At 39.5% G+C, this 25157-nt stretch overlaps 1 protein-coding gene across 3 annotated transcripts in view; it reads left to right on the plus strand.

The window, feature by feature from the left end:
- The window catches only part of CYFIP1 (cytoplasmic FMR1 interacting protein 1), a 73556-nt gene that overhangs the window by 13376 nt on the left and 35023 nt on the right, over window positions 1–25157 (plus strand). Inside the window, exons 2-16 of one of the 3 annotated variants that reach the window (XM_075200091.1) lie at window positions 1135–1258; window positions 5412–5501; window positions 6273–6350; window positions 6962–7063; window positions 7888–8069; window positions 8749–8845; window positions 9570–9698; window positions 11167–11271; window positions 13920–14011; window positions 14629–14746; window positions 15115–15237; window positions 16261–16386; window positions 17292–17458; window positions 21122–21269; window positions 23108–23255. In XM_075200091.1, coding sequence (XP_075056192.1) covers window positions 1142–1258; window positions 5412–5501; window positions 6273–6350; window positions 6962–7063; window positions 7888–8069; window positions 8749–8845; window positions 9570–9698; window positions 11167–11271; window positions 13920–14011; window positions 14629–14746; window positions 15115–15237; window positions 16261–16386; window positions 17292–17458; window positions 21122–21269; window positions 23108–23255 — 1822 coding nt within the window. In that variant the 5' untranslated portion in view covers window positions 1135–1141. Of the gene's footprint in view, window positions 1–1134; window positions 1259–5411; window positions 5502–6272; window positions 6351–6961; window positions 7064–7887; window positions 8070–8748; window positions 8846–9569; window positions 9699–11166; window positions 11272–13919; window positions 14012–14628; window positions 14747–15114; window positions 15238–16260; window positions 16387–17291; window positions 17459–21121; window positions 21270–23107; window positions 23256–23746; window positions 23901–25157 lie in introns of those variants that run through there. The other 2 variants (XM_075200090.1, XM_075200092.1) reach the window with 2 other exon arrangements.

Consider the following 25157-nt stretch of genomic DNA (forward strand, 5'->3'; position numbering starts at 1 on the left):
GTTTGTTTTTAATGATATGATTTATTTAAAATTGTCAATGGATTTCACTGTTTTTGTAGTCCATATAAGTCATGTTTGTAATATATTGAAACCAACCAGTGTTTATTCTGCCATTGTTTAGTATTTACATTATTGTATAAGAATGGAAAGGCATTAGATGAAAAGGAAAAAACATGGGGTGAGAGGACTGTATGTAGAAATAAGCAGTCGCTTTGTGTGCATACCATGCAGTACATGCACAAGAATTGCTGTACTAGCTACATTTGTGTAGTCCTTAGACCACCAATGTAACATGTTTTACCTGTTTACGTGATTTGTTATTGTTTGAAAGCAAAACAGTGTAGTTGACTTTTTTTCCATATATTTGGAGCTTAAACTGTTTACTCAGTCATGTTAGATGTACAGATCAGGGGATACTGTGCTATGTTAAAGTATTTATCATTTTGTTATCTGATGGATTGTTCCTTAATATTCCTGAAATTATATTGCGTCATCGGAGCACAAAATACCACTTTAGAAATGTATAAAAGCAGAGACCTTTATGTCCCACGAAATGCATGTTTTGCAAATGTGCACCTGTATTATTGGGATTTATGCATATGCTACACAAGCTGTGGGCTCAAGGAAAATCTCGCCCACAAAATTGCTGACTATTTTGTATGTAACCAAAAAGCCTAATTCTTTCTTTGCAGCTGCCACGTGTATTGACCACAAACATTGCCACATGTTACATTCACAACACGGGTCATATGATGGCATTCACAAACTTACTTCCTGTTGGGCAGGAACCAATCTGCACACACTGCATCTAGCTAAATATATTGAGCATTGATTTTTGTCAATGCTCTTTAGAAAGCAGTTGTTTTAGTGTACATCTCACATGGAAGATTTAGATCTTTGTAAGTTGCTATAAAGCATATGGCATTTTGCTGGCAGATCCATTCATTTATTTCCATTAAGTAACCATGTAGCAATCTGTTACGTTTTGCAGTGTATCCAGTTTTGTATTTTCTTTTAAGACGTTTCAGTAAAAAAGAAAATGTAATATTTTGTCTTGTTGAAATTTGTAGATGTGTTTCTCCTGCTCACTTTCTTGTCTTACACTTCTCTATGTTTCTCTCATTAGTTTTACAGCTTCACAATGACAACCCAAGTGACCCTTGAGGACGCTTTGTCCAATGTAGATCTTTTGGAGGAACTGCCATTACCTGACCAACAGCCCTGCATTGAACCACCTCCTTCCTCTCTGCTGTATCAGGTACGTCCAATAGATGGTGTAAACTGAGTGACCTACACACATCACAATTCTTGTCTGCAATTTTGCCAGATTTAGATTGAAAACTGTTTGAAACTAATCCTGTGTGTGTGTGTCCCGGATATCTGAATCCTAACGTGTGTGGCTGGCTTAGAGAGTCGAAATACCATGTAAAGAAGATTTTTACTCACTGTAAAATCGATTTCTCTTACTCCTTTGGGGGACACTGCGAGATATTGGGGTATAGTAGTAGGTCTAGGAGTTTAGGCATTTATCAACTTCTTTGATCTTCATTCTCCTCCCCTACTATGCACCTCCTCTCCTGTGGATAACTCAGTTTTGACTAACCAAATGTATGAGGAAGGGGAGCCCTATAGGGCAAAGAATATAAGTATAAAATTCACACAACAGAACTATTTACAGAGCAAGGGAGGATGCGCAGTGTCCCCCAATGGAGTAAGAGAAATCTTCTTTTCTCTTGCCTACCATTGGGGGACACTGAGACATTGGGAACATACCAAAGCTGCCTCTAAGGGAGGGAATGTTCTGGAACGGCTGCACGCAATTCCTTGCGCCCAAAGCTTGCATCAGAAGATGCAAAGCCCTGCAACCTGTAGAATTTTGCAAATGTATGGACAGATGACCATGTAGCCGCTCTGCATAGCTGCTCCACCGAAGCTTCATGAAGCGCCGCCCTGGTAGAGGGAGTCCTCAATGATAGCGGGACAGGTAGAGGTGCTCGAGCTTAAACCAGTCTAATAGTGGAAGTGATCCAGTGGGCAAGAGACTGTTTAGAAGCCGGCCAACCTCGCTTTATGTGCATCATAAAGGAGAAAAAGATCTTTGATCCTACGGACAGAGGTCGTGCAGTCAACATAACACCAGAGAGCACGAACCACATCCAGTAATAGTAACTCGTCATTCGAGGAGGCAGAAGAAGAAGACGGGAAGGCGGCGGACGGAATGCCGGGACGACAATTTCCTGATTTTAAATGGAACGATGATTTCCGAGTTTCACAATGAAAGATGGCCGCACCTGAGCCAGGACGTAAGGAGGAAATTCCTTCCTAGAGCCCTCCTTAAAAATGCCTGCCTCTCTGAATTGCTGATGTCTTTGTCCGGCAACCAGCGTGCAAAAGCAACTCCCAGGAAGCTGAGGAGGAGAGGAAAGGAAGTTCCGCCTCCAGTTTCTTGTAATATGGCCGCCTGCATTAATCGCCGAACAGTGCATCTATTGTATGGCTGTCGGCTTTGAAAACACTCATGCAGAGATAAGTGTAACCAGGCTGCGTGTGCTGTAAGCGAGCGAATTGCCTCCTAATGAGCGCGATTGCTGCGCTGTCCCCACCGCTGCTCGTTCTCTAGGGGGAGGGGGGGACGTGCCGGCAGGTTCCTCGGTTTGGGCGGAGAGGCTGCTACAGCTTCACTCCCGCCCGACTTGCAACAACGGTGCACGATTATGCACTCTGGTGCCTAAAAATAACCGCTGCCTCTCTGGCAGACGTACATTATGTCCCCCTGTTGCTCGTTAGTCTAGGGGATGGACAGGCTGCCAGCAGAGGTGCCAGGTAACAGAGACTAGGCTGCGGCTTATCTGCGCTGGGACCCCGAGTGAACAGAGCTGCAGTCTTGTTCACTCCTTTGGGCTTGAGTTCGATCCCTGTGCTGCACCTGTAGAGGACGGTAAAATAAAAACATGACAAAAACCTACAACTAATGCAAGTATGGGCAGGAGCCTATACAGAAGTGACCTATCACTTAACCTAGGCACTTAAAAAAAAAAACTGAGTTATCCAAAGGAGAGGCGGGGCATAGTAGGGGAGGAGAATGAAGATCAAAGAAGTTGATAAGTGCCTAAACTCCTAGACCCACTACTAGTGAGCAGCACAGTGGTCTAGTGGTTAGCACTTCTCCCTCACAGCACTGGGGTCATGAGTTCATGGGTTTCCTCCCACACTCGAAAACATACTTGTAGGTTAATTGGCTGCTATCAAAATTAACCCCTGTCTGTCCGTGTGTGTGTTAGGGAATTTAGATTGTAAGCTCCATTGGGGCAGGGACTGATGTGAATGAGTTCTCTGTACAGCGCTGCGGAATTAGTGGCACTATATAAATATCTGATGATGATGTACCCCAATGTCTCGCAGTGTCCCCCAATGGTAGGCAAGAGAAAAATGGATTATGCCTATAGTACACAAGTTGTATAATTTTATTTTTCTTGTGCTACATTGTCAGTAGCGCTAACATTTTGATTGGCTAGCTGCTACATAAGATGCATTTTAATGTCTCTGAATTGTTTGGTTTTCTTTTTCATTAGCATACATGCCTTTTATGGATTAATAAATAATTTTAAAAGAGAGAGGCAACTGTATAATTCAGACTTTATTGTTAGTCTTCAGTGAGCCCGATATGCCTTCTGACTAGAGATGGGCAAATGGTTTGGGGAATTCAGCAGTATTTCAGCTATTTGCAAATTATTTATCAAATTTGTTTTGATTTAGCAAAAAATAGTTGAATATTCCATCCCCCTTAAGAAAACAAAAGTGGCCAGCAACAGTTTATCACTGTGACAGTGCTGGACCAATAATGTTTAAATAAAACCCAGCAAATCCCAAACTAGCCCAAGTACTAAACAGCCTGGGGTGGTTTTCACTAGAACAAAGGTACTTCTAAGGGGAGATTGAATTTCGAACAATGCGGGCCGTGTACTATTACCGTTAGTACAGTAATAGCGCACATTATTACCGTTACTATGGTAAAGCCAACACATATTTTTCCTCACAGCTCTGTGAGCAAAAATCTGGGTTAAAATTACTGTAGTAACGGTAATAATGTGCACTATTACTGTAGTAACGGTAATAATGTGCACTATTGCTGTAGAAATGGTAATAATGTGCTTCCCGTGTTGTTCTAAGGAACAACCCCAGGAATTGAACTCTCCCCTAGTGTCAGGACATGGCTGGTGTCCCATTAACATCCATTATACCAAAAAACAGACCAAAAAACTGTACCAGCGTTTTACCACTTTAATTAACGTTTCACTTCAGTTTTCCAAGCTGACTGATGGTAGTCTGCCATTATTCAGACCTACACTAATCTCTATAATGATGGGAAGACGGAAGGGTCAGGCTTGTGGTAGATGGGCTGTTTCTGTTACCACTTCAGGGCCAGCTCCCATAGGAAATTTGTGTAAAGTAGCGGTGCTACAGTGATAGACTATTGCTGGTCACTGCTGCTTTGTATACAGGGACAGCTGCACCTGCATCTGAGGTCAAGTATTCAGCAAATTGTTTGGGGAATCTTCGCAAAATTAGTTACATTTAAGAACCTGCTGACCGTGTCTAGTCAGAAGCCATATTGTGTTATTAGCCATTAATAATAAAGACTTCCTTGTACAGTAGGGTTACTTTTTTACTTTAAGCACCACTGCCCCTGTGTTGGTTCAAGGCCCAGAGGGGAGTGTTATTTTCTCTTTTATGTTTGTTTTTTTTATATTTCCTCTTGTAGTTCTCACCACAATATCTTGAAATTACCTGTGATTCATACTCCTACTTCTGACATGGCATTAGGAAAACTGTCATATGCCAAAATAAATATATATGCCTCTTGTAAAGGCTGTATGTAGAGTATATAAAGGATATGAAACTTGCTGCAATAAATTGTGTGAAGAAAACAAAAACTGTGACTAACAGACACCCCGTGTGCTCTGCTGCGACCGGATGTGACAGTTATTATTTATTTGAAGTTTATTTCCCAGTATGGACATTATGATCATCATCATCTATTTTCATATATAATGTGTAAAAATAATAATAAATATATATATATATATATATATATATATATATATATATATATATATATATATATATATATATATATATATATTATATATATTTAACATATTATGATCCATCTACTGGTGCTAACGTATAAGTAGCTGACCTGTATTATGTCCAGCCTGTTACATTTGATTTAATTAGTACCTATTCGTACCTAGTGAACTACTGTGATTAGGTAATCTTATTTGAAGCGTTTTACATACAGCTTTCTAAACATAAAAATGTGTTATAATTTTTTATAAAGTAGGTACATGGTGTGATCTACAATTTATTAACAAGTGTTATTTTATGAACCTGTTTCTAACATTTTGCAGCCAAATTTTAACACTAACTTTGAAGACAGGAATGCCTTTGTCACTGGTATTGCAAGATACATTGAACAGGCAACGGTCCATTCTAATATGGTGAGTAGCTACAGTATTTTGATAACATACAATTCAACATCTTAACAATGGAAAATCATTGGGTTCACTGATAAACACAAGTTAAGTGCTGTTTTCATTACTCAGTGACTCCAGTTGCAGATACATTTTTTTTTCCTCCAGTGCGCTCTCGGGGGAAAGTCACATTAAAGAATAGCGTCCGCCATTTTCCCCAATGGATTTAAGAGTTCCATGCTCACTCCGCTCTCTTCCTTCTCAGAAACAAGCTAAAATGGTGTCAATGCTCCTCCCCTTTGCATTTACCATTCTTTCAAATGGGGAATTTGAGGGAGGGGCTTTGACACCTGCTTGGCCTGGAGGAGAAGAGCACGATGCAGTGTAGACCATGGATGCTAATGGGATTCAAGCAGATGCAGCGATTGCTGTAGGGAACGTTACTAAAATTGTACTTTTTAAAAATGAAAATATACGTAATTGAGTTAACCATATTTTTGGGAAAAAATTATGTTTGCAGAGTAGATGTGTTATTTAGTTGGGTGGAGCTATAACTAAAAAGTGCTTAGCTTGCAGTTTCCATTTTTCAGGTATGCTGTTATCAGACAATGCACATTTCCCATAGGAGGTGTTGGTTGACACATAATTTGACCTAATTCAAGCATTGTGATCACATATAAAATCGCTAGTGCTGCCTAGACTTAGTTAAGGATATTTTTGAAGCATTATGGGAATTTGTTTGATATGTCTGAGGCTTGATAGAATATATTTATAACTTTAAAATCTTGTTCTGCGCAGAATGTAATGCTGGAAGAAGGACAGGAGTATGCCATTATGCTTTACACATGGAGAAGTTGCTCAAGAGCCATCCCACAGGTAATCCTTAATAACAATCCAGACCTTAGGGGACATATCGTTCTCCTATGTGTATCTGTATGTGTCTTCTCACCCTCCCTCTGTATTCAGTTAAAACCAAAATGCCTAATTATACTCTGGACAATTAGGGGTGTATACTATATATATATGGGAAAACTGTGTCTGTATTGCATGCTGTTCAACAGGGTTGTATTAAATTTAGAACAGTTATCATTGCATTATTATATGGTGGTCAGTGTGGTACCAACCTGGAAGGTATATTTATTTTAATAATTATTCACACAACAGGTCGGCCTGCTTCCAGTTTGTTTTACGATCCCTTTGCGGTCTCCATGCCATTATCTGCATTATGACACACGTTCTTTACAAAGCCATGAACCAATCTTGCTGCTTGGTTTGAAACTGCCCTGTTGAAAAATAAGTACTATTGTATCTACACATGGAGTGTTTAGTCTTTCATTGGCTTACGATGTATCTTTGTTTTGTCCTATTAAATTTAATCTGTACATAATCAAGTGTTCTATACACAACTCCTTGCCTTCTGTGTTGTACTGTGCTGAGAGATTGGGTTTTTTGTTCTGTATGATGTAGCTTCTTTTATTCTTCTGAAGGTCAAATGTAATGAACAGCCTAATCGTGTAGAAATCTACGAGAAGACTGTGGAAGTGTTGGAACCAGAGGTCACCAAATTGATGAACTTCATGTATTTTCAGGTACCTGTTCTCATGCTTGATAATTAATCCAGCAAGTCAGTATTTTTAAGTGCTATACCTTTGAATTATCACTAGCAAAGCACAAGATTAATAAATTAAAAAATTAATAGAACTATATTCTTGGAAATGTTTTACTTGCCACCCAGAAAGAAAGCACAGGATGGTTTTTGAGTTCAGTGCACACATGTAGTCTTAATCCACCCATAGGGGGGAATTAAATTCCCCCCAAATTTCCGCTGCGTTAAAACTATTACCATTATTATGGTAATTTTAACCCGGCTTTCTGCTTGCAGTTTAGCGAGCTGCGAGCAAAAAGCCGGCGTTGAACCTACCGTAATAACGGTAATAAAGCGCATTGTTACCGTAATAAAGCGCATTGTTACCGTAATAAAGCGCATTGTTACTGTAATAACGGTAATAAAGCGCATTGTTACCGTAATAACGGTAATAAAGCGCATTGTTACCGTAATAACGGTAATAAAGCGCATTGTTATGGTAATAACGGTAATAAAGCGCATTGTTACCGTAATACCGGTAATAAAGCGCATTGTTACCGTAATACCGGTAATAAAGCGCATTGTTACCGTAATACCGGTAATAAAGCGCATTGTTACCGTAATACCGGTAATAATGCGCAGGCCGCGTTACTTTTACCCGTAATGCGGCCAATTGAATTCCCCCCCATAGTGTGTCCTTTCTTTTCTCCCAGTAGACTGAACAGAGACACTCCCTACTTGGCTCCCCTTAGTACTCTTATATAACCGAAGTATTATGTTATCTGAAGCAGTAAGTGCCCAATATCTTCCATTTTGTCCCGTTGACAGAGAAATGCCACTGAACGCTTCTGCGCTGAGGTGAAACGCTTGTGCCATGCTGAAAGAAGAAAAGACTTTGTATCTGAGGCTTACTTACTGACTCTTGGCAAATTCATCAATATGTTTGCAGTTTTGGATGAGCTCAAAAACATGAAGTGCAGTGTTAAAAACGATCATTCAGCTTACAAGAGGTATGGTGTTCACACTGCCCCCCTTTCCCCGTGCCTAATCTTCTCATGTATCACAACTTGCCCACCAGATGACAGTGGCATCCTATGATTTGTCTCTAAGCTGTAACTTGTGCTGAGATACATTTACAGTGACTGATTACACCATTTGGCTTTATCTCTTAAGCCAAATAACTGTAATTTGTGATATCCTATATAAAATGTAGAAGCTACATTTTATTAGTTTGAGGAACATAATGATTGCACTTAACGTATTCACGTTACATACAATAGATCTGGGTGACTCTCCCAGATTACTATATATTTACCTAGTTACATATTATTTAGGACACGTTTACATGCTAACAGGAGCAGTGTGTTGTTGACCCATTGTCTTTAAACTCAGGGGATGCCAGTGTGTAAGGAGCCAGTTAGTGAAAAGAATATTTGCTTAATATGGTATGTAACCCATAATACGTATTCCATATTTTGTTTGATACAAATAGAATGGGGAACCACAATTAGCACTCATTTGCTTTTGTTAATATACCTGGCACTAGAATGTTCAATGCCAAAGTCTGATTACTGTACTCTTGTTTCATTAGCTCTGTCATTTTATAAGACTTTTGTTGTTTTGCTTGCATATCCGCCGTCCGCCTTCCGTTGACCCAACACCTCTCTACATTTTTAATATGTTCTAAAGGGCAGCACAGTTTTTGCGTAAAATGGCGGACCCCCAGTCTATCCAGGAATCTCAGAACCTGTCCATGTTTCTCGCCAATCACAATAAGATAACTCAGGTGAGTGTGTAACACTTTCTCGCTATTTATACTGTGCTTTAAGTAATATGTTCTTGGTTTGCCTATTGCAGTAGGTGACATTTCTGAAAATGACATTGCTGGTCTGTATAATTGTCCGCAAACCACTGATCCTGTTATACTAAACACAAGGAAGAGATACATGTTTAAAATACTAACCGAAATCAGCTACTGCAAATTGTAAATATTAATAGTTATTATTTATTTAGTAGAACTGTGCGACTATAGTGTGTGTGTGGTCTGTACAGTAAATCTTGTGAATCCAATTACAAGTTACCGATAGGACTAAAATTGAAACACTTGTGATTGTAGTGTAATGCTTAGAGAACAGGAAACAAATGCTGGCACAGATACATTTATGAAGAAATTAATTTCTACTTCTAGAGGTTCAATAGTCATGGTCAGAGTTAGGCAACCCGTGGAACTCGCTGCATGCCATGCCAGACAGGAGATGCTGAGACTTGTTGTTCCCCAACAACTGGTGAGCCACAGGTTGTTTAACCCTCGCCCTGTTGGGAGAGCTCATCTGGTTCTCATAAGAATTAGATTATTATACACTGTGTTAAAAACTGTCATTCTATCAAGGCATGCATTAATATGAGGAGTTATTATACTTTAACACAATATTTTTAATGAGAATATATGTGAGCCCTGTATTCCAGACCTCCACCGCTCATCAGATGTCATGTTGTGCTTTGTTTTGCAGTCATTACAGCAGCAGCTGGAAGTCATTCCTGGTTATGAAGAGCTTCTTGCAGACATAGTGAACTTATGCGTTGACTACTATGACAACAAAATGTACCTGACACCTGGAGAGAAACACATGCTACTAAAAGTAAGGAAGCCAACAGATTGTATATTTTATTGTGCATGTATCCTGGCAGATTGATTTCATCCTGTATTCTAGCATTACACATCTCACCCAGCAGGTGTAAGATTGGATCGTGATTTTTATTGTGTTTTCACAAAGTTCATGTTGATACTTCTGAAAAAAGCTGTTGTGTGGATTTAAAAGATAGCGTGAGATGTTCAGTCATAAGAAAGGAACGTGGAAAGTCATTGTGTGGCTGCTGCTTCCTGGGAGACTTTGAGGAGTTGAAAACTACTCCACCTAGATTTGGCTTTGTAAGCGATTACCAAGCTTGGCACAAGAGCGTGCAGCACATATAAAACAATTGCAAAGTGTAATGTTCAGCCACAGTCTGCTTTGTTGTGGCACAATTCAGGGAAAATAATGTTTATACCGTTCTTGAGTGCACATTGTGGAGCATTGTTTACAAAAGGTGTTTTTTCACATCTTCTATATTAGGAAAATTAATAAGCTGTAAAAGTATTTGCTTTATAATAATGTACAGATTGTTACAAAATATTTTAGATTCCAATTGCTTTTGGAACATCGGTAAAGGAAAAACGTTTATTTTTGTTTGTTTTTTACTAAGCCCAAGGGGTAAATGTATCAATATGCGGGTTCTTCAACACCCGCGTGTTCAGCCTCTTCCGCGATTAAATTTCAAGCGGCGCTGCATTGTAAAGGGTTAACTTCCCTTTACAATGCAGCGCCGCTTGAAATTTAATCGCGGAAGAGGCTGAACACGCGGGTGTTGAAGAACCCGCATATTGATACATTTACCCCCAAGTCTGAACAGAAATCTGTATTCATGTTTTCCCAAAACTAGTGGAAATCTTGGTTTGCACATGATTGGCATCGATTTGGTGTTAAACATGGCTGGGATAAAATCTAGCTGGCCAATGCTTGTGATCTGACAATGTCTGCAGTTATCTGCGAGCCACACTATTTGTGCCATAGGCCATTCCTTCACTCATGCCTTAAGGATGGATCCATTCAGGACATCCAAACAGGGGGAAAGAAGTCCAGGAGCTGAGGCCTACTGTCGGGATTTGCCCGTGTATGGAAAGGTTTTGCTGCACCATGCATTGGAGGAGAGATGGGGTGGTTAAGTTAGAAATAGAGTCGCTAGAAGTGTTAACGCAGTGTGTCTACAGCACAACACTTATTTACATTGTAACTGTTGGAGCTACAGTTAAATAGGAGTACCTGTCGGAAATAGGAAGCCAAGAGAAAAGGTGAAACAGCAGCATGAGTATATCTGTAATTACCAGTCTGGGCAGTGTCACACAGCGCTCAATATTTATGAGCAGGATGTCTTTGAAAAACTTGGATGTCTTTTAATGTTGTATTTGCTTGCACATGATTCATGTGACTTTTTAAAGAACCCTATCTCTAGTCTATTTCTAATATTATAAATTATTCAGTGTATAATATAAACTTTTTGCGGTTTTAGGTAATGGGTTTTGGCTTGTACCTCATGGACGGAAGTGTGAGCAACATCTACAAATTGGATGCAAAGAAGAGAATAAACCTCACCAAAATAGACAAGTTCTTTAAGGTAAAGTTCAAAAAGGATAATGAACCTGAGATGCTCTAATTGTATTTTTAAGTAAACCAGAAGGTCTAGGCTGCGTGTTTACACTTCTAGTTCAAACATAAATATTTGCATCTGCTGCATGGTTCAGGCTGTGGGTCTTACAGCATACCATACTCTCCATTAGTGGGAGATTTATAAGGGGGTTATGCCACCTTCTACAACAGAATTCCAACATCAGTTCTCTTTGGTTCTTGACTAAGTGTAATATTTTTTTGGGTGCTGATCTACCTGAAGAAAATTGTTTGATAAATGGTTTCAAGAATTCCTCTCAAAATCAGACATTCATCTGATAAAGTGGTCTGATAACCCTTCCCCCATCCTTCATAAGTATTATTTGGGGCAAGTTTGTATTTTAAGAAAAATAGTCCCAATGACACCTCTTTGTTCTATAGATAGTGTGCTTTTAAAGCCATTGCTGAAGGTATTGAAATATAACCGGCCTTGAGGTTTAAAAACATCACACCCGATTGTGTATAATAGCCATAACAGGACCAAGGCGAGACTCACCCCACAAATATTGCTAATAGTTTTGGCAGGTACGAAAACTCCCTTAATAGCCTGCAGGGTGTCCCCTTGTCCCATCAGTCCTTGCTAGAGTGGATCTGACCGTTCCCTGATGGTTACTAGATGTTTTTGTAAAGATATTGTCACTTGACTGCTCCATATATCAGCTGTTTCCTCGCATTCTCTTTCCGTTTTGAAATGTTGAAACACCTGATTGTAACAACACCGAAACCTTGTGAAGACCACACATTGTGCCAAAGCTACAGAATCATTGAATTACTCAATACATATTTAAGTATTTATGCCAAATTAGTAATTAATAGCATCACCCCCTTTCAACCTACAAAGTCAGGAGTGACCCGTTTAGCATCAATTCAAGGCTGACAAGCACAGACCAGAAGGATACTCTACCTGGTGGCACCCCACAAACCCCCCCCCCCCCCCCCCCGCCCCTCCCTTGCCAATACTCCCTTCCTACTCTTCTTTGAATGCTGAAAACCCATTTAACAGCCTTCATTGGGATTATGTGAAGGTAACCGTACTCAGGTTTCTGTTTACCGGTCACATGTTGCTCTCTATTTTAACACTTTAATCAAGCAGCCAAAGTGCCTAATGCTGGTTTATCTCATCACAAGTGGCACAAGATGGGTTCCCTCTAGCACACTTCATCTTTGTCCTTGTCGACAGATCACACCCGCTGATCTGATAGTCAATAGTACAAAATCTGCTTATTAGCAGATGACATATTAGTGACTATGACAATCCTGAAACCTCCATGCAGGCTTTGCATGATATACGATCATACGACAGCAGAGTCCCCTACTATATATTATAAACGCTCCCACCTGAGAGCCAAACTTTACTCCTGGCAGTTTGGCTTAATTTCCCTCGCTGAGTATATTTGGAACTTTTTCCTCAACACCCTGCACCTGCTACTTGTCAGGTTTTGCTTGATGTGCCAGTTTATAGGTGTGTTGCAAGTGTAGCATGCCTTGTATTTAATGTATTTAAGCAAATTTCAAACTACTTACCCTGGTGTGGATCGGGGTGTATCCAGCAGGCGTATGCCACTTCTCCGGCTCACGGAAATGGAAGTGCTATGGTGGAGTGGAGTAACTGCAGCACACAACTTAAGGTGTTCCCATCATCCTCCTCACTGTGTTGGAGGAATGCTGTTTGCAGCTGTTTTTTAAATCTCTGACCTTATGACCAAATGATTCCCTCATTAGCCCTCCTTAAATTTACCCCATCTCAAGTAGAGGTCCTAAATATATAGCTGATCATGTAGTACTGGCCATGAAAGGTGGTAGTATATGATGATTGCACATCTATAATAACTAAAAGAGTATTAAGTGTTATTACAACAGAAATGTCTTTTGAGGTACAATTTGTGACACTTCCGGGTCCTACATAGCATAGGAGCTTAGCCCATTGCTCACCACTGTTCCCACTTGCATTTACATGTTGATGTTAAGTCACTTGTTTTTGAGACTTATTTCCTCTTTGTTTCTATAAAGGAGAGGCTAAAGTGTGCAGCATTTTAGAAGAAAAACTAAGACTTTTCTATTGATGATGGTTTGGTCGGAAGGTAGTCAGAGGGTGGACTTTAATGTCACGTTTTTACTGTTTCCGCCATGTTTGTTCCAGATCACCCACCATCCCACAGAACTAGGCTTTGATTGCTTTCATTGGGGTGATAATAAAGACTGATAAGAGTGAGCACATTCAAATACACTTGATGGACGAGTAGGCACCTTTGTGCCATAAAGATGCGTTGCGAGTCTACAGATTTTGTAGTTTATGAATGACTACTACGGTCTTTCCTTACTTAAATAAACTTGACAGCCAGATATTGTATTGAGACAGTGTGCTGTATTAGAGCAATCCTAACAACACTGTACACAGCACGTGCTTCATTACATACAGCTTGAATTCTGCTCTCCACTGTGTCCTTGAGGGTTAGTAATGATGTGTGTGCCAGTCTCTCCAGCAGGGACTCTCACTTACTGCAATTGGGATAATTGTGCTATTTGTAGTGTAATCACGTACTTGTATCTCGATGATAATGTTCAACTGTTTGTTTTTCATCCTCCTGATGAGCACAGCAACTGCAGGTGGTACCACTGTTTGGTGACATGCAAATAGAACTGGCGAGGTACATAAAGACCAGCGCACATTATGAGGAGAATAAGTCTAGGTAAGCACTGTGCTTTCATATTGTAAGCACATCTGGGGTGTAATGTGCCAGTGGTAGACCAATTAACTCTTTTATTACATTCTCTGTGGGGCAAGGTATTCATTTTTGCCAATAATTTAACATTAATAACTTAATACTAGTACTACTTCATGCATAGGGTTAATGTTACTTCTATGTGTTCATAGAACTAATGTTTACTGGCATATTAATATGACTGATTTTATGATTTATTTATTTTTTAAACGACCAAAGAGACACTTTATTATTTCTGTGCTTTGTTTGATTGTACTCTGGCCCCTTATGTCAAAGTGAAAAATATGTTGTATCATTATTAAAACACAAAAACCTTAAATGACTTTTTAGCAACATGTTTGAAATGTTAAAATGTTTTCTCTCCACTATATTCGATCAATGAAGACTATAAATACACAATTTCTAGGTCTACAATATTTTGTTTTCACTGTTTGACAAATAGTGTAATTTTTTTTTAAATATTATGCTTAAGCATTTTTTTTTTTATTAATTTATTTTTTTATAATCCTTAAGTTTGTCTTATTTTCAAAAGAGGTTTTTATGTTTTGTGAGTTAGTAATGCTCTGGCTGGTTCTCTTAAACAGATGGACCTGCACATCATCCAGCAGCAGCCCTCAGTACAACATCTGTGAGCAGATGATCCAGATTAGAGAGGACCACATGCGTTTCATCTCTGAGCTGGCTCGGTACAGCAATAGCGAGGTGGGTTCAGACCAGCTTCTCTTTGTTCTTCTTGGTAATTCAGATCAATAGCAAAACGGCTTGTTTAATGAAGCCATTGCAGTCTTATAAAGCATATTTTCAGTAATCATCAATAGATATGCACAAAAGCTTATGACATTGTTTGAGGTAGGTGTCCCTGGATCACAGAATAATGGACGAGCCATTTCTGGAAAGAAGTTTCAGTTTTAACTGCATTCAGAATTGCCTACTGGAATATTTCTCAAATATAAACATTCCATCATTAATTGTTTTGCTGTTACTAATTTTGCTTTGCAAAATTTCAAAACTTGTGACCGCTCTCCCTAATTTAATTCTCTTCTCCTTTTTTCCTTCTTCCTATATATTAGGTGGTGACCGGATCTGGTCGCCAGGAAACCCAAAAGACAGATGCAGAGTACCGAAAACTTTTTGACTTGTCCTTACAAGGACTTCAACTCTTGTCTCAGTGGAGCGCACATGTGATGGAAGTGGTACGTCTTGTAAAGGAGACAATTCTGATCAGCTTTTTTTTTTTTTTTTTAACCTTTAGAAAATCTGTAGGACAGTAGAAAAACACTTATGTAAGAAACATGCTTTCTGCTGCTTATTAAAGTTTTTATGACCATAAACAAATAATCTGCATTGTACATTTCTTACTTTCATGATTAGTTTAATTAGACTGGTCGTCCAAAACCCACAAGTAATCCTATCTTTGTGGAAACAGGCCCTGGTTTGATTTTTGGATGAATACTGCAATTAACTATTACTGATGATCTTGAGATCTCCCTCAGACCATAATGGGCAATCTCCTTATTTAAAAAAGCTGTTTGCTTCACCAGATTGTTTTATTTAATATTCATAAGCATATGTATAATATTCGTATGTGAGAAGCATGTTGAAAACGATGCCATCTTTCAATGTACTGCACCTCTTTAAGGCCTGATTGTGATGTTGCTTGGAGAGGCCATGGAGTACTTGTTGTTGGTTGATTTCCGCATAATTCCAAATTGATTTTGGCAATTATCGTACTTACAAACCAGGGTACAGAGAACCCTTGCCAATCATACTTTTTATAAGAAGCTATTAAAATCCACTATATGACAAGTGACCTCACTACTCTCCAAGTTTAAGTGATTCATTGTTTACTCGACATGAAGATATCATTTTCAAGCGTTTCGTTTATATATTCGGTTGGTGCATTGTATTAAGGGGGAATTCAATTAACCGTGATGTTTGAACAACGCGGCTGTGCACTTTTTCCGTTACTACGGTAGAAATCTCCATTCCTTTTGCTTCGCACCTCTATAGGGAGCGAGGAAAAATGAGCGGAGATTTCTGTGTAAATCTTCACCGTGATGTGTCTCCAGAATGCCCGCAAGACACTTTGCGGCTAATTGAACTCTACCCCCCCCTAAGAAATAGGTTGTTATCCAATGAATTAATCCTTTTTGATTATATTTAATAATATAGCAATGTAATGATTGTGATTAGCTGTGTTTTGTCCCTTGTGATAGTACTCCTGGAAGCTTGTTCACCCAACTGATAAGTATTCCAATAAAGACTGCCCAGACAATGCTGAGGAATACGAGCGAGCCACACGCTACAACTACACCAGTGAGGAGAAGTTTGCTTTAGTGGAAGTAAGTAATCCGTGTGTCTCTTCTCATCTTTTGTTGATGAGATAACTTTGAAAGAGCCAATATCTATAACGCCAGCAAAGATAATAAGCTGAATGAAATTATACTGAGCCATTACTTTAACTTTAAAAACCATGGGCCTGATACATTAAGGATCTTAACTTGAGAAACTTCTTATTTCAGTCTCCTGGACAAAGCCAGGTTACAATGCAAGGGATGCAAATTAGTATTCTGTTTTGCACATAAGTTAAATACTGACTGTTTTTTCATGTAGCACACAAATACTTGATAGCTTATTTGTACACTGAAATTTAAAGTTGATATTTGTGTGCTACATGAAAAAACAGTCAGTATTTAACAGTGCACAACAGAATACTAATTTGCACCCCTTGCATTGTAACATGGTTTTGTCCAGGAGACTGAAATAAGAAGTTTCTCAAGTTAAGATTCTTAATGAATCAGGCCCCATGTGTTTTGTAGATGCATTTTATACTTATTTTGTTCATAGGGTAAAATGCTATGTGAACAATATACCATTTGTTAAACAGGCCACTGAGCGACACTATTGATTTTAATAATTAATTAATAGGCTTAACAAGTGGGGCAATTTCCAAATGTTAATGCAAATATGCAGATAAGTAAGGTCCTGCATGGAACATGCATTTACTCTTTTAAGTGCCTAGAAATTAAACAAAGCTATGGATTAAATAATTGATACAGCTGTACAGAAGAAATAATCTGATACTTGACAGCTTATGGCTATTCATGGTTTAATTTTTTTATTTTTTTTTGCTATTATGGAAGGTGGAAGAAAATTAGTTCTTTAAATGGTCTTTTATGACAAGACATTTATTTGCGTACAGATAAAGCCTGACCTTGTTTATTCGTTCCGTTCTATCTCTCTGTAGGTGATCGCTATGATCAAGGGTCTGCAAGTTCTGATGGGCCGGATGGAGAGTGTATTTAACCATGCAATTCGCCATACTATATATGCAGCACTGCAGGATTTTGCACAGGTCACTTTACGTGAACCACTAAGACAAGCTATCAAAAAAAAGAAAAATGTTATCCAAAGGTGAGAGCTATCTCATTGTAATAAGTAAATATTCTGTACCATACATGGCATGCTTTCAGCACTTAACTGAGTCCTTCTCCATATTTTAATTTGGATATAGTAAAATTAAAATACTATTTATTTTTCATTATAATGGGGGACAATGGAAACTCTGGAGTATAGAGTACAGTGACAGGAGCTTGGACACTTTTACATTTGCCTCCAAATACTCATGATCCTCCCCTGAAAGCCTGCTGCAAATTTCAGGTTTTTTTTAAGTGTCCAACAAAGCTGGGCCTGTGGCAGCCAATATATTTTAAGCCTTATTATTTTAGTTTATTTAAATCTGCCTTTAATAGGCTGAGGATATACAGTTAAATCCTCTTGCCACGTGTCCACTGCTGCCACAGGTCGTATGGGATCCCCGCGCCACCGGGCCAGGACTGGCACTGGAGGCACAGCAACATGGTAAGGGACTCTCCGCTGCTTCTGGAGCCAACAGCATCCTTATGAATGGCAGTAATGAGCCCTAGGGTGGGAGATTCTATACCTGTGTAGAACCTCCTCCATGGCTAGGCTTTCTTCAAAGACAAGCCTGACCAGAATAGACACAGCAACAGCCAGCAGCTCTCCCTCTTTATTTAGGGAGTATATGGTCAGGGGTCTGTTTGTGACTAGAATTCTTTCAGTCACTTTTGTTCTGTATTTTGCCTGTTTTGCTGTCCACTTTCCGCATTTCATTGTGCACTGTATCTGTCTTCTCTCTCCTGGGCAAGACTGGGAATGGGACATCATAATATATTTTACCTGCTCCAGGCACCACTCTAGATTGTCTTGTGACCAATCTGATGCTGCCGCTTTAGGTAGAGTGTGTGAGTCGGCAGACCCAGATTGGATTTGCTCACTCTGGTGGAGCATATCTGGGAGAAGCCGCCAATGATACAGGGCTTTTTGGGGCTTAGATTTCAGCCTTAGCAGTCTTGGCATGCCTTGGTCTCTTGCTTAGAGCTTGGGAGGTATAAGTAAAGTCCTAAAAGACTCTGGAGTCTTTGCCCTTTTCTAGACACATTTTTGTTTGGTCCTGAACTGGGGGTAAGCGTTCCTTTCTCCTTGTTCATGCTCTCCGATCGAGGGCGCCATAGGTTTTGCTATTTTTGTCCATCAGGGAAGATGAGGTTTCAGACCTCCAGAGAACAAACCTCCACTCCTCGTGGTAGTCATCAGAGAGGTTAGCAGGCTTGGACAGCAACCGTCCAGCTCCCAAGCCTGCAGGCAAGCGGTCAGCATGAAAGTCATGTAACTACACATGATCTCCGTGGTGGAAGCCGTCTGCTTGTTGTTCAGAGTTGTGGACTTTGTCTTAAGTCTGTCCTTTGCTTATTTTTCATGAACAGGGTTCTCTTTTGGATTAAACATTCGTTCAGCCTAGGGTGGTTCTCAAGTTCCATCTGAATGAGGACATCATGATTGTGGCTTTAGATTAGGGTAGGTCTCCAGATGTAGATGGCTTTCCCTTTCCTCTTGAAGTGGTCAGGACATTTAGGACCTGGGAAGTATGTAGAACGAATGATTTATTTGCCATCTAGAATGCCCAGTGGTGCCCAAACTCAAGAGATACCAACTGTTCAAGTTTTCAGTATTTCTTTAATCGGGCACAGGTGAGTTAATGTGTTTGGCTGGGTAATTAATTACCCCACCTGTTTCTGCAGACAGAATTCTTTAAACAGTGACCTGTTGGTAGCTTTTGAGGACTGGGTTTGAGCATCTCTGTTCTAAGCAGACCATTGTCAGGTGGATTACTTCAGCATACATCAGAGGCAGGTAAATGTGTCGGTGGTTGCTTCTGGGCGATGCAACATGGGGCCTAAGCTATGCAGCTGTGTCAGGTGGCCAGCTGGTTTTCGGTACACATTTTCACTAAGTTCTGCCAATGCTAAATTTTTGTGTCTAAGTATACCAGATCTGGCTGGAAGGTGCTGTGCACTGCAACTTTTAGGAGTACTCTCCCTTAGAGACATCTACTGTCCCCTATTAGATTGAAAGAGAAAATTGTATTTTTGTACTTGCGTTAAATTCTTCTCTCTCAGTCAATTGGGGGACACCAGATACCCACCATTTACACTCTTTGTTAATTTTTTTGTTCTTTACTTACTCCTTGATAAGGTTATCTTTCCAGTTGCTTTTTGGAAGCCTGGTTCTCGATCTTGTTCTGTACTACTGGATTAATAATTAGGGCTTTGTTAGAAAAATATTGAAGTTCCTGGCAGGTTTCTGGGGTATAGAGAGGGGGGGGGAGCTTGAGGTTTGAAGGCAAATTTAAAAGTGCTCAAGCTTGTATAGTATGAATGTTTTATTTGTTGTGGTTTTCTTTTTGTTTTGTTTTTAAAAAAACTTGGGTTTTAGTTATGACCAAATAAAATTTTATGGCTTAGATGTTTGTTTCACAGTTTTAGTCTATCCAAGCAAGTTTTGTATTGCTTACGTGTGTCTGTTTTCTAAAACAATTATTTTATTTGGTAGATTATTGGAATGGCCAAAAACTTTACAAGCTTTTTACAAAAGTACTCTTTTGATAATCCCAGAAATGTATCTTAACTTTTAAGTGGCTGTTTCACGGAAGTATAGGGATAGCAAATATATGTACATTTAAGTCTTTTGAAGTGTGATTTTCTTTTGAGATGATGTCTTGTATTCTTACACATACTTGGTGCGGGATTAAATGAATTTTGGGCCCTGAGTGATTGACAAAAATAGGGGATATTTTGCATTTTTTGGTAGTTTTATGCTCCTATCTCTCTAGCTGCATTGTGTTGTGTGGAATGTCACTTGAAAATCATTGTGTAGAAGCACCCACCATGATTTCTACGTAGGGTACATTTTGTCTAACACCAGGGGGTATATTTACTAAACTGCGGGTTTGAAAAAGTGGAGTTGTTGCCTATAGCAACCAATCAGATTCTAGCTGTCATTTTGTAGAATGTACTAAATAAATGACAGCTAGAATCTGATTGGTTGCTATAGGCAACATCTCCACTTTTTCAAACCCGCAGTTTAGTAAATCTAGCCCCAGGCCTGCTCATGCAATTCCCATTTTGTATTGGCTTCTCTGGGAGAGTGACCAACGAATGAGTCTGAGAAGGACTGCATTTGCCAAATACTCCCCTAAAAAGTTTCTGCATTTAAATTTTTTTGTTTCAGATATGTGCTGCAGATTGAAATGTAACCATAAAGTGGTGATTAGGCAGCATGATGACCAAATAACACAGAATCTACCCTGGGATATGTTGGTGTTGCTGATCTTGACAGGGACCTACTACCTGTTCCTTGAGAACAGGCCTATTTATCAATCCCATTTGACACTCTAGCTTGACTCAAGTCACAACCTCAATCAAAGTACTTCAAAGAAAACTCCTGACCCCGCTCTTGTTATTCTCTTAATGAGGTATTTGTTAGGCCTCTCTCTCATCTGAGGTTGATATAAGGCAGAAGGAAGAGCCTACCTATGCAGCTAGGGACTTCTCACTCCTCTCATGCTTTTTCAATAATCTGGAAATGGCTTTTAAAACCACCCATAGATAAAGATAACTGCTAACTATTACAGCGGTTTTGCACATTTATCAAGCAGCTTATAGAGAACATTTAATGTACCATCTTAAAATGTCAAATATTGTTGATAAATTCCAGTGTGCTTCAGGCAATCAGAAAGACAGTCTGTGACTGGGGCGCAGGGTGTGAACCATTTAATGACCCCGCACTGAGAGGGGAGAAAGACCCCAAAACTGGTTTTGACATCAAAGTTCCAAGGCGTGCAGTGGGACCCTCCAGCACTCAGGTACTTCTTCCTTTATTATGGATTTATTCTAGCACATAGGTTCAATTGAGGAATTCAATTTGAGCAGTTTTGGAAGATAGTTTAAGAGTGATGCTTAAATATTTATATTATTACCTAAAATGTGAGGAGAAAAGCATGTGCATTAAGGATGGTAGTAAATTCCAGCTTGTAATGTGTGCGCTACATCAGAAATGTAGTCACATCTAAAATAATTTCTCTCAGTGACACCATTAATGGCAGGGTATAGTTGATAAATTGTCCTTTTAAAACTGAATACCCACCTCAAGTGGTGAACATATTCAATTACCACTTTAAAAATATCTGCAGAATGAGGGGATGTGAGCGAGAGGACCATTCAAAAGCTGCGATGTCCATGATTGTGGCCTTCTATTGGTCCTCACACGCACCTTCACCTCCAAAGTGTCGCATAGGCCCAATTTTCAGCTTGGTCTGTGAGACTAACTGCTGTGCCCTGGGAAAATCCCTGCATAGAGCAGCCCCAGGGAGGGAGCGGAGCTATAATGCCCCAGCTTTAAAGTAAACGAATTGTTAGAATCATCCCTCAACTGCATTGCAAAAGGAAAGGGTATTTCTTGTAGATCTTGACAAGCTAAGTGATAGAAAGCAGTAATTCTAGACACATTTGAGTGGTAGTCCATCACCTCTGTTGCATGTGTTAATGGCCATGCATGTACTTAATTCTTAGCCATTATGGAATTGTACTTAATTGTATGTTTAATTCTTGTTGAATTTTTTTTTCAAATTGCTATTAATGTTGCCTATTTGTTTGTTTTTGCAATTTATCATAAACAAAATAATGGAGGGAGACGGGAATGAAGTGATTTCAGCTGCTTCAGTTGATACAAGAATGACAAGGTTAATCTTACAAGTGAACCAATCGATTACCACCAATGTTTTCTTCTTCTTTTTTTGTTTGTTTTTCCTGCTTTGCTTTTTGATGGCTGGAAGTGATGTGCCTCTCTCTGGGTATTGTTCTGCAATCTTCTGTGTGTTGCTTACCTGCTAACGACCCATGCGCTCTTATTTTCTTCTGGTAACTATACTAAGCAAACTGCAAATTGTGAAAATTGGCAGCAACAGCTGCTGCATGCATTTGGTTTTCTCACACAAAAGTATCTAATAATTTTGTAATAGCAAGTTGTCCGCCTACTTCCTGTAGATTTAGAAAGGGTTACAGCATTATTCTTCTAATTCTTCAAATTTTCTTTTAATTTGCATTATGTTTAAAACTATTGCTACCAAAAATATATATAAATATATAGCAACTTCCTTTAAAGCTGCATTTTCCCCTCACAAGAGCTGCGTGGGCTGTTCATGCAGCCGTTTTTACCGGGACTCTCATCTGTCGACTTACGGGCTTCAGTGAGGCTGTGGGGGGGATATGTGGTTTGCGCTGACCAATAAGGAGTCAAAATCACGGAGATTGCAGCTTTCTATTGGTGGTCTTTCTCACACCTCCGCTCCACAGCCGTTTTAAAGTGATGATCAAAAAATATTTGTGGCGCCCAATGCTACAGAAACCGATGAGTCCCGGGAGAAATTGTTTCTGTGTGCGCTTACCGTGGCTGCACTAAGGGAAAGCAGTAAGTCAGTGAAGATTAGTAGGTGATCTTCCACCCAAAACGCTCATTATAGCTTTCACAAAGTTCTCTACACAAGGACAGTTTTGAAGTTTGTTCTAAAGAATGAAAAAGTCATTCTAGACATAGCTTTGTTTCCCTAACACACTAATCTAATATCCTTTCTGCTTTCCTCCTTCTACCATTCCCCATCCCACCCGTACTCTTGGCCTCTCTCCTCTCTCCGTCGGTTTTCAGCTCTTCCTGGTGCGTTCAATGGCAGAGTCCCTGAGCTCTGCAGAGCTGTTCAAACAGCTCAAGTCTCTGGGGATGGAAAAGTTGTTGCTTGTGATTAAAAGGTTTCTGAGGCAGTCCTACACCTATCCAACTGTTTTAAACTTTGGTGGTAAGACGATATTTACTTTTACACTGTTAAGCTCATAAAGTGTTTATGTACCTGTGTATATTTCATCTGCACACTTTCTAAATTTAGACAAGTGAATTGACCCACCCTGACCTCCATTGGGCTACTTATATCTTATACCTGGACTTGGAGAGTATCTGGTTCTGGAAGTGTACCCGTTGCCAACACAAAGTGGAGAATACAGCCTATTGACTATTACTGAAACTGTAGACTGCATTCTCCTAAAATGTGGTCTGTGTGTATACAGTGGGTACATTTAAAAGTACTAGATCAAGTATATGCCACTATAGGTAGATGTCTCCACATGTGTCAGTTCCAGGTGTGACATTTAAGTATCACAATACTGGTGAAGGTAAAATAGAAGACCTTTCTCTAATGATGACACTTTGTTTTTGTACATTAATGTACTGTGTTTATTTTTCCTTTTGCTGTATTTCTCCATCTGTCAATGCTTTTCCTTTTAAATGACACAGCTGTACATGGTGAGAACCATGCTAGAGTCACTCATTGCTGAAAAAAGCGGTTCCAAGAAAACGCTGAGAAGTAGCCTAGAGGGTCCCACCATTTTGGACATAGAAAAATTTCACCGTGAATCATTCTTCTACACACACTTGCTTAATTTCAGTGGTAAGATTATGGTGTGAACGCTGTGCTGCTGGTGTATCCTCACAACACCTTTAACCACATGGCCAGATGTGTGCTTACTGTTACTTGTGCCAATTAGTCCTTCCCCTTCTAACCACTGTCTGCTAGGTCTGGATTTACGTTTCTTGTTGTCCCCTAAGTCATTTATTCTGTACCGTCCCGTCTCCCACTGCGTAGCTGTGCATGGTTCCAAACCCCAATGCATCTTGTTAACTATATGGAAATAATCCAGCCCAAACTCTTACTCTTCATGAGTAAATGTTTTAAATGTCCAGCATATGAAATAACTGATTACTAATGTGAAAAAAATATGTGCAAAGAGATATTAGTGCGGCCCACTGTTCCTATGCCACCCTAGGCTTGGGACAATGGGATCATTCCACAAATCCAGGCCTAGGTGCATTCTTTGCTCCTTAATATACTATAGGTATGTGCTGCTCTTAAGGGAGGGAGCAGTAACTTTACTGCATGGTAAAGCTGTAAACAAATGCAATTATTTAAATTTGGTCTAAGAACAAAAACCTTTTAGGATTGAGTCATAACACACATTAAAACAGTCTATTCCTGGTGAGACCAAATAAGACTGATGGTGTACGTTGGTGCTCAGGTGAAGTGGCCAGATCGCATCAGAACCAGTTTGTGCTGTCAGTCAATTGACACTCAACCGGATTTTTCTGTCTCAATTGACATCTGTTAGAGAGCAAATTGCTTGTCCAATTTGCTGTACCTATGGTCCGCTTTATAGATGACTATTTCGTCTTTTAATTTATATACATCCTTGACAACAATACTGAAAAAAATCTTTAGTAAGGTGCATATTTTAATTGAGACCTCTCTGCACAGATTGCTGATTTGAAGCAGAGACCAGTCAAAATGTCCCGAGCAAGAAAGTGATACATTGTTTTTTTCAATACTTTGTCTTAAGCATAAAAGCCTTCTTTTGGAGGAACTTGATTCATTTTGTTAGGAAAAAAATAATACTTTAAATGTATTGTTTCAATTGATACACAAAACACAACAGAATCTGCTATTGTGTTTAAGTATGTGTCATTAAAATATTTGGCTCAATGTAAATAGTCTGTGTATACAAACCCAGTCTCACGCTTGCTTAGTGCCTCTCTAGTGTAGATTTGGTGAGGTCTGCTTGTGAAGTGCACACATCATTTACAGATTCTGCACAGCATGTCTTGCACGGGACATACAACATTGGTTTCAGAAAAAGTACTAAAAAGTGGTGCA

The sequence above is a fragment of the Mixophyes fleayi genome, chromosome 2 (assembly GCF_038048845.1).
Source record: "Mixophyes fleayi isolate aMixFle1 chromosome 2, aMixFle1.hap1, whole genome shotgun sequence".
In the NCBI taxonomy this organism is placed as follows: domain Eukaryota; kingdom Metazoa; phylum Chordata; class Amphibia; order Anura; family Limnodynastidae; genus Mixophyes; species Mixophyes fleayi.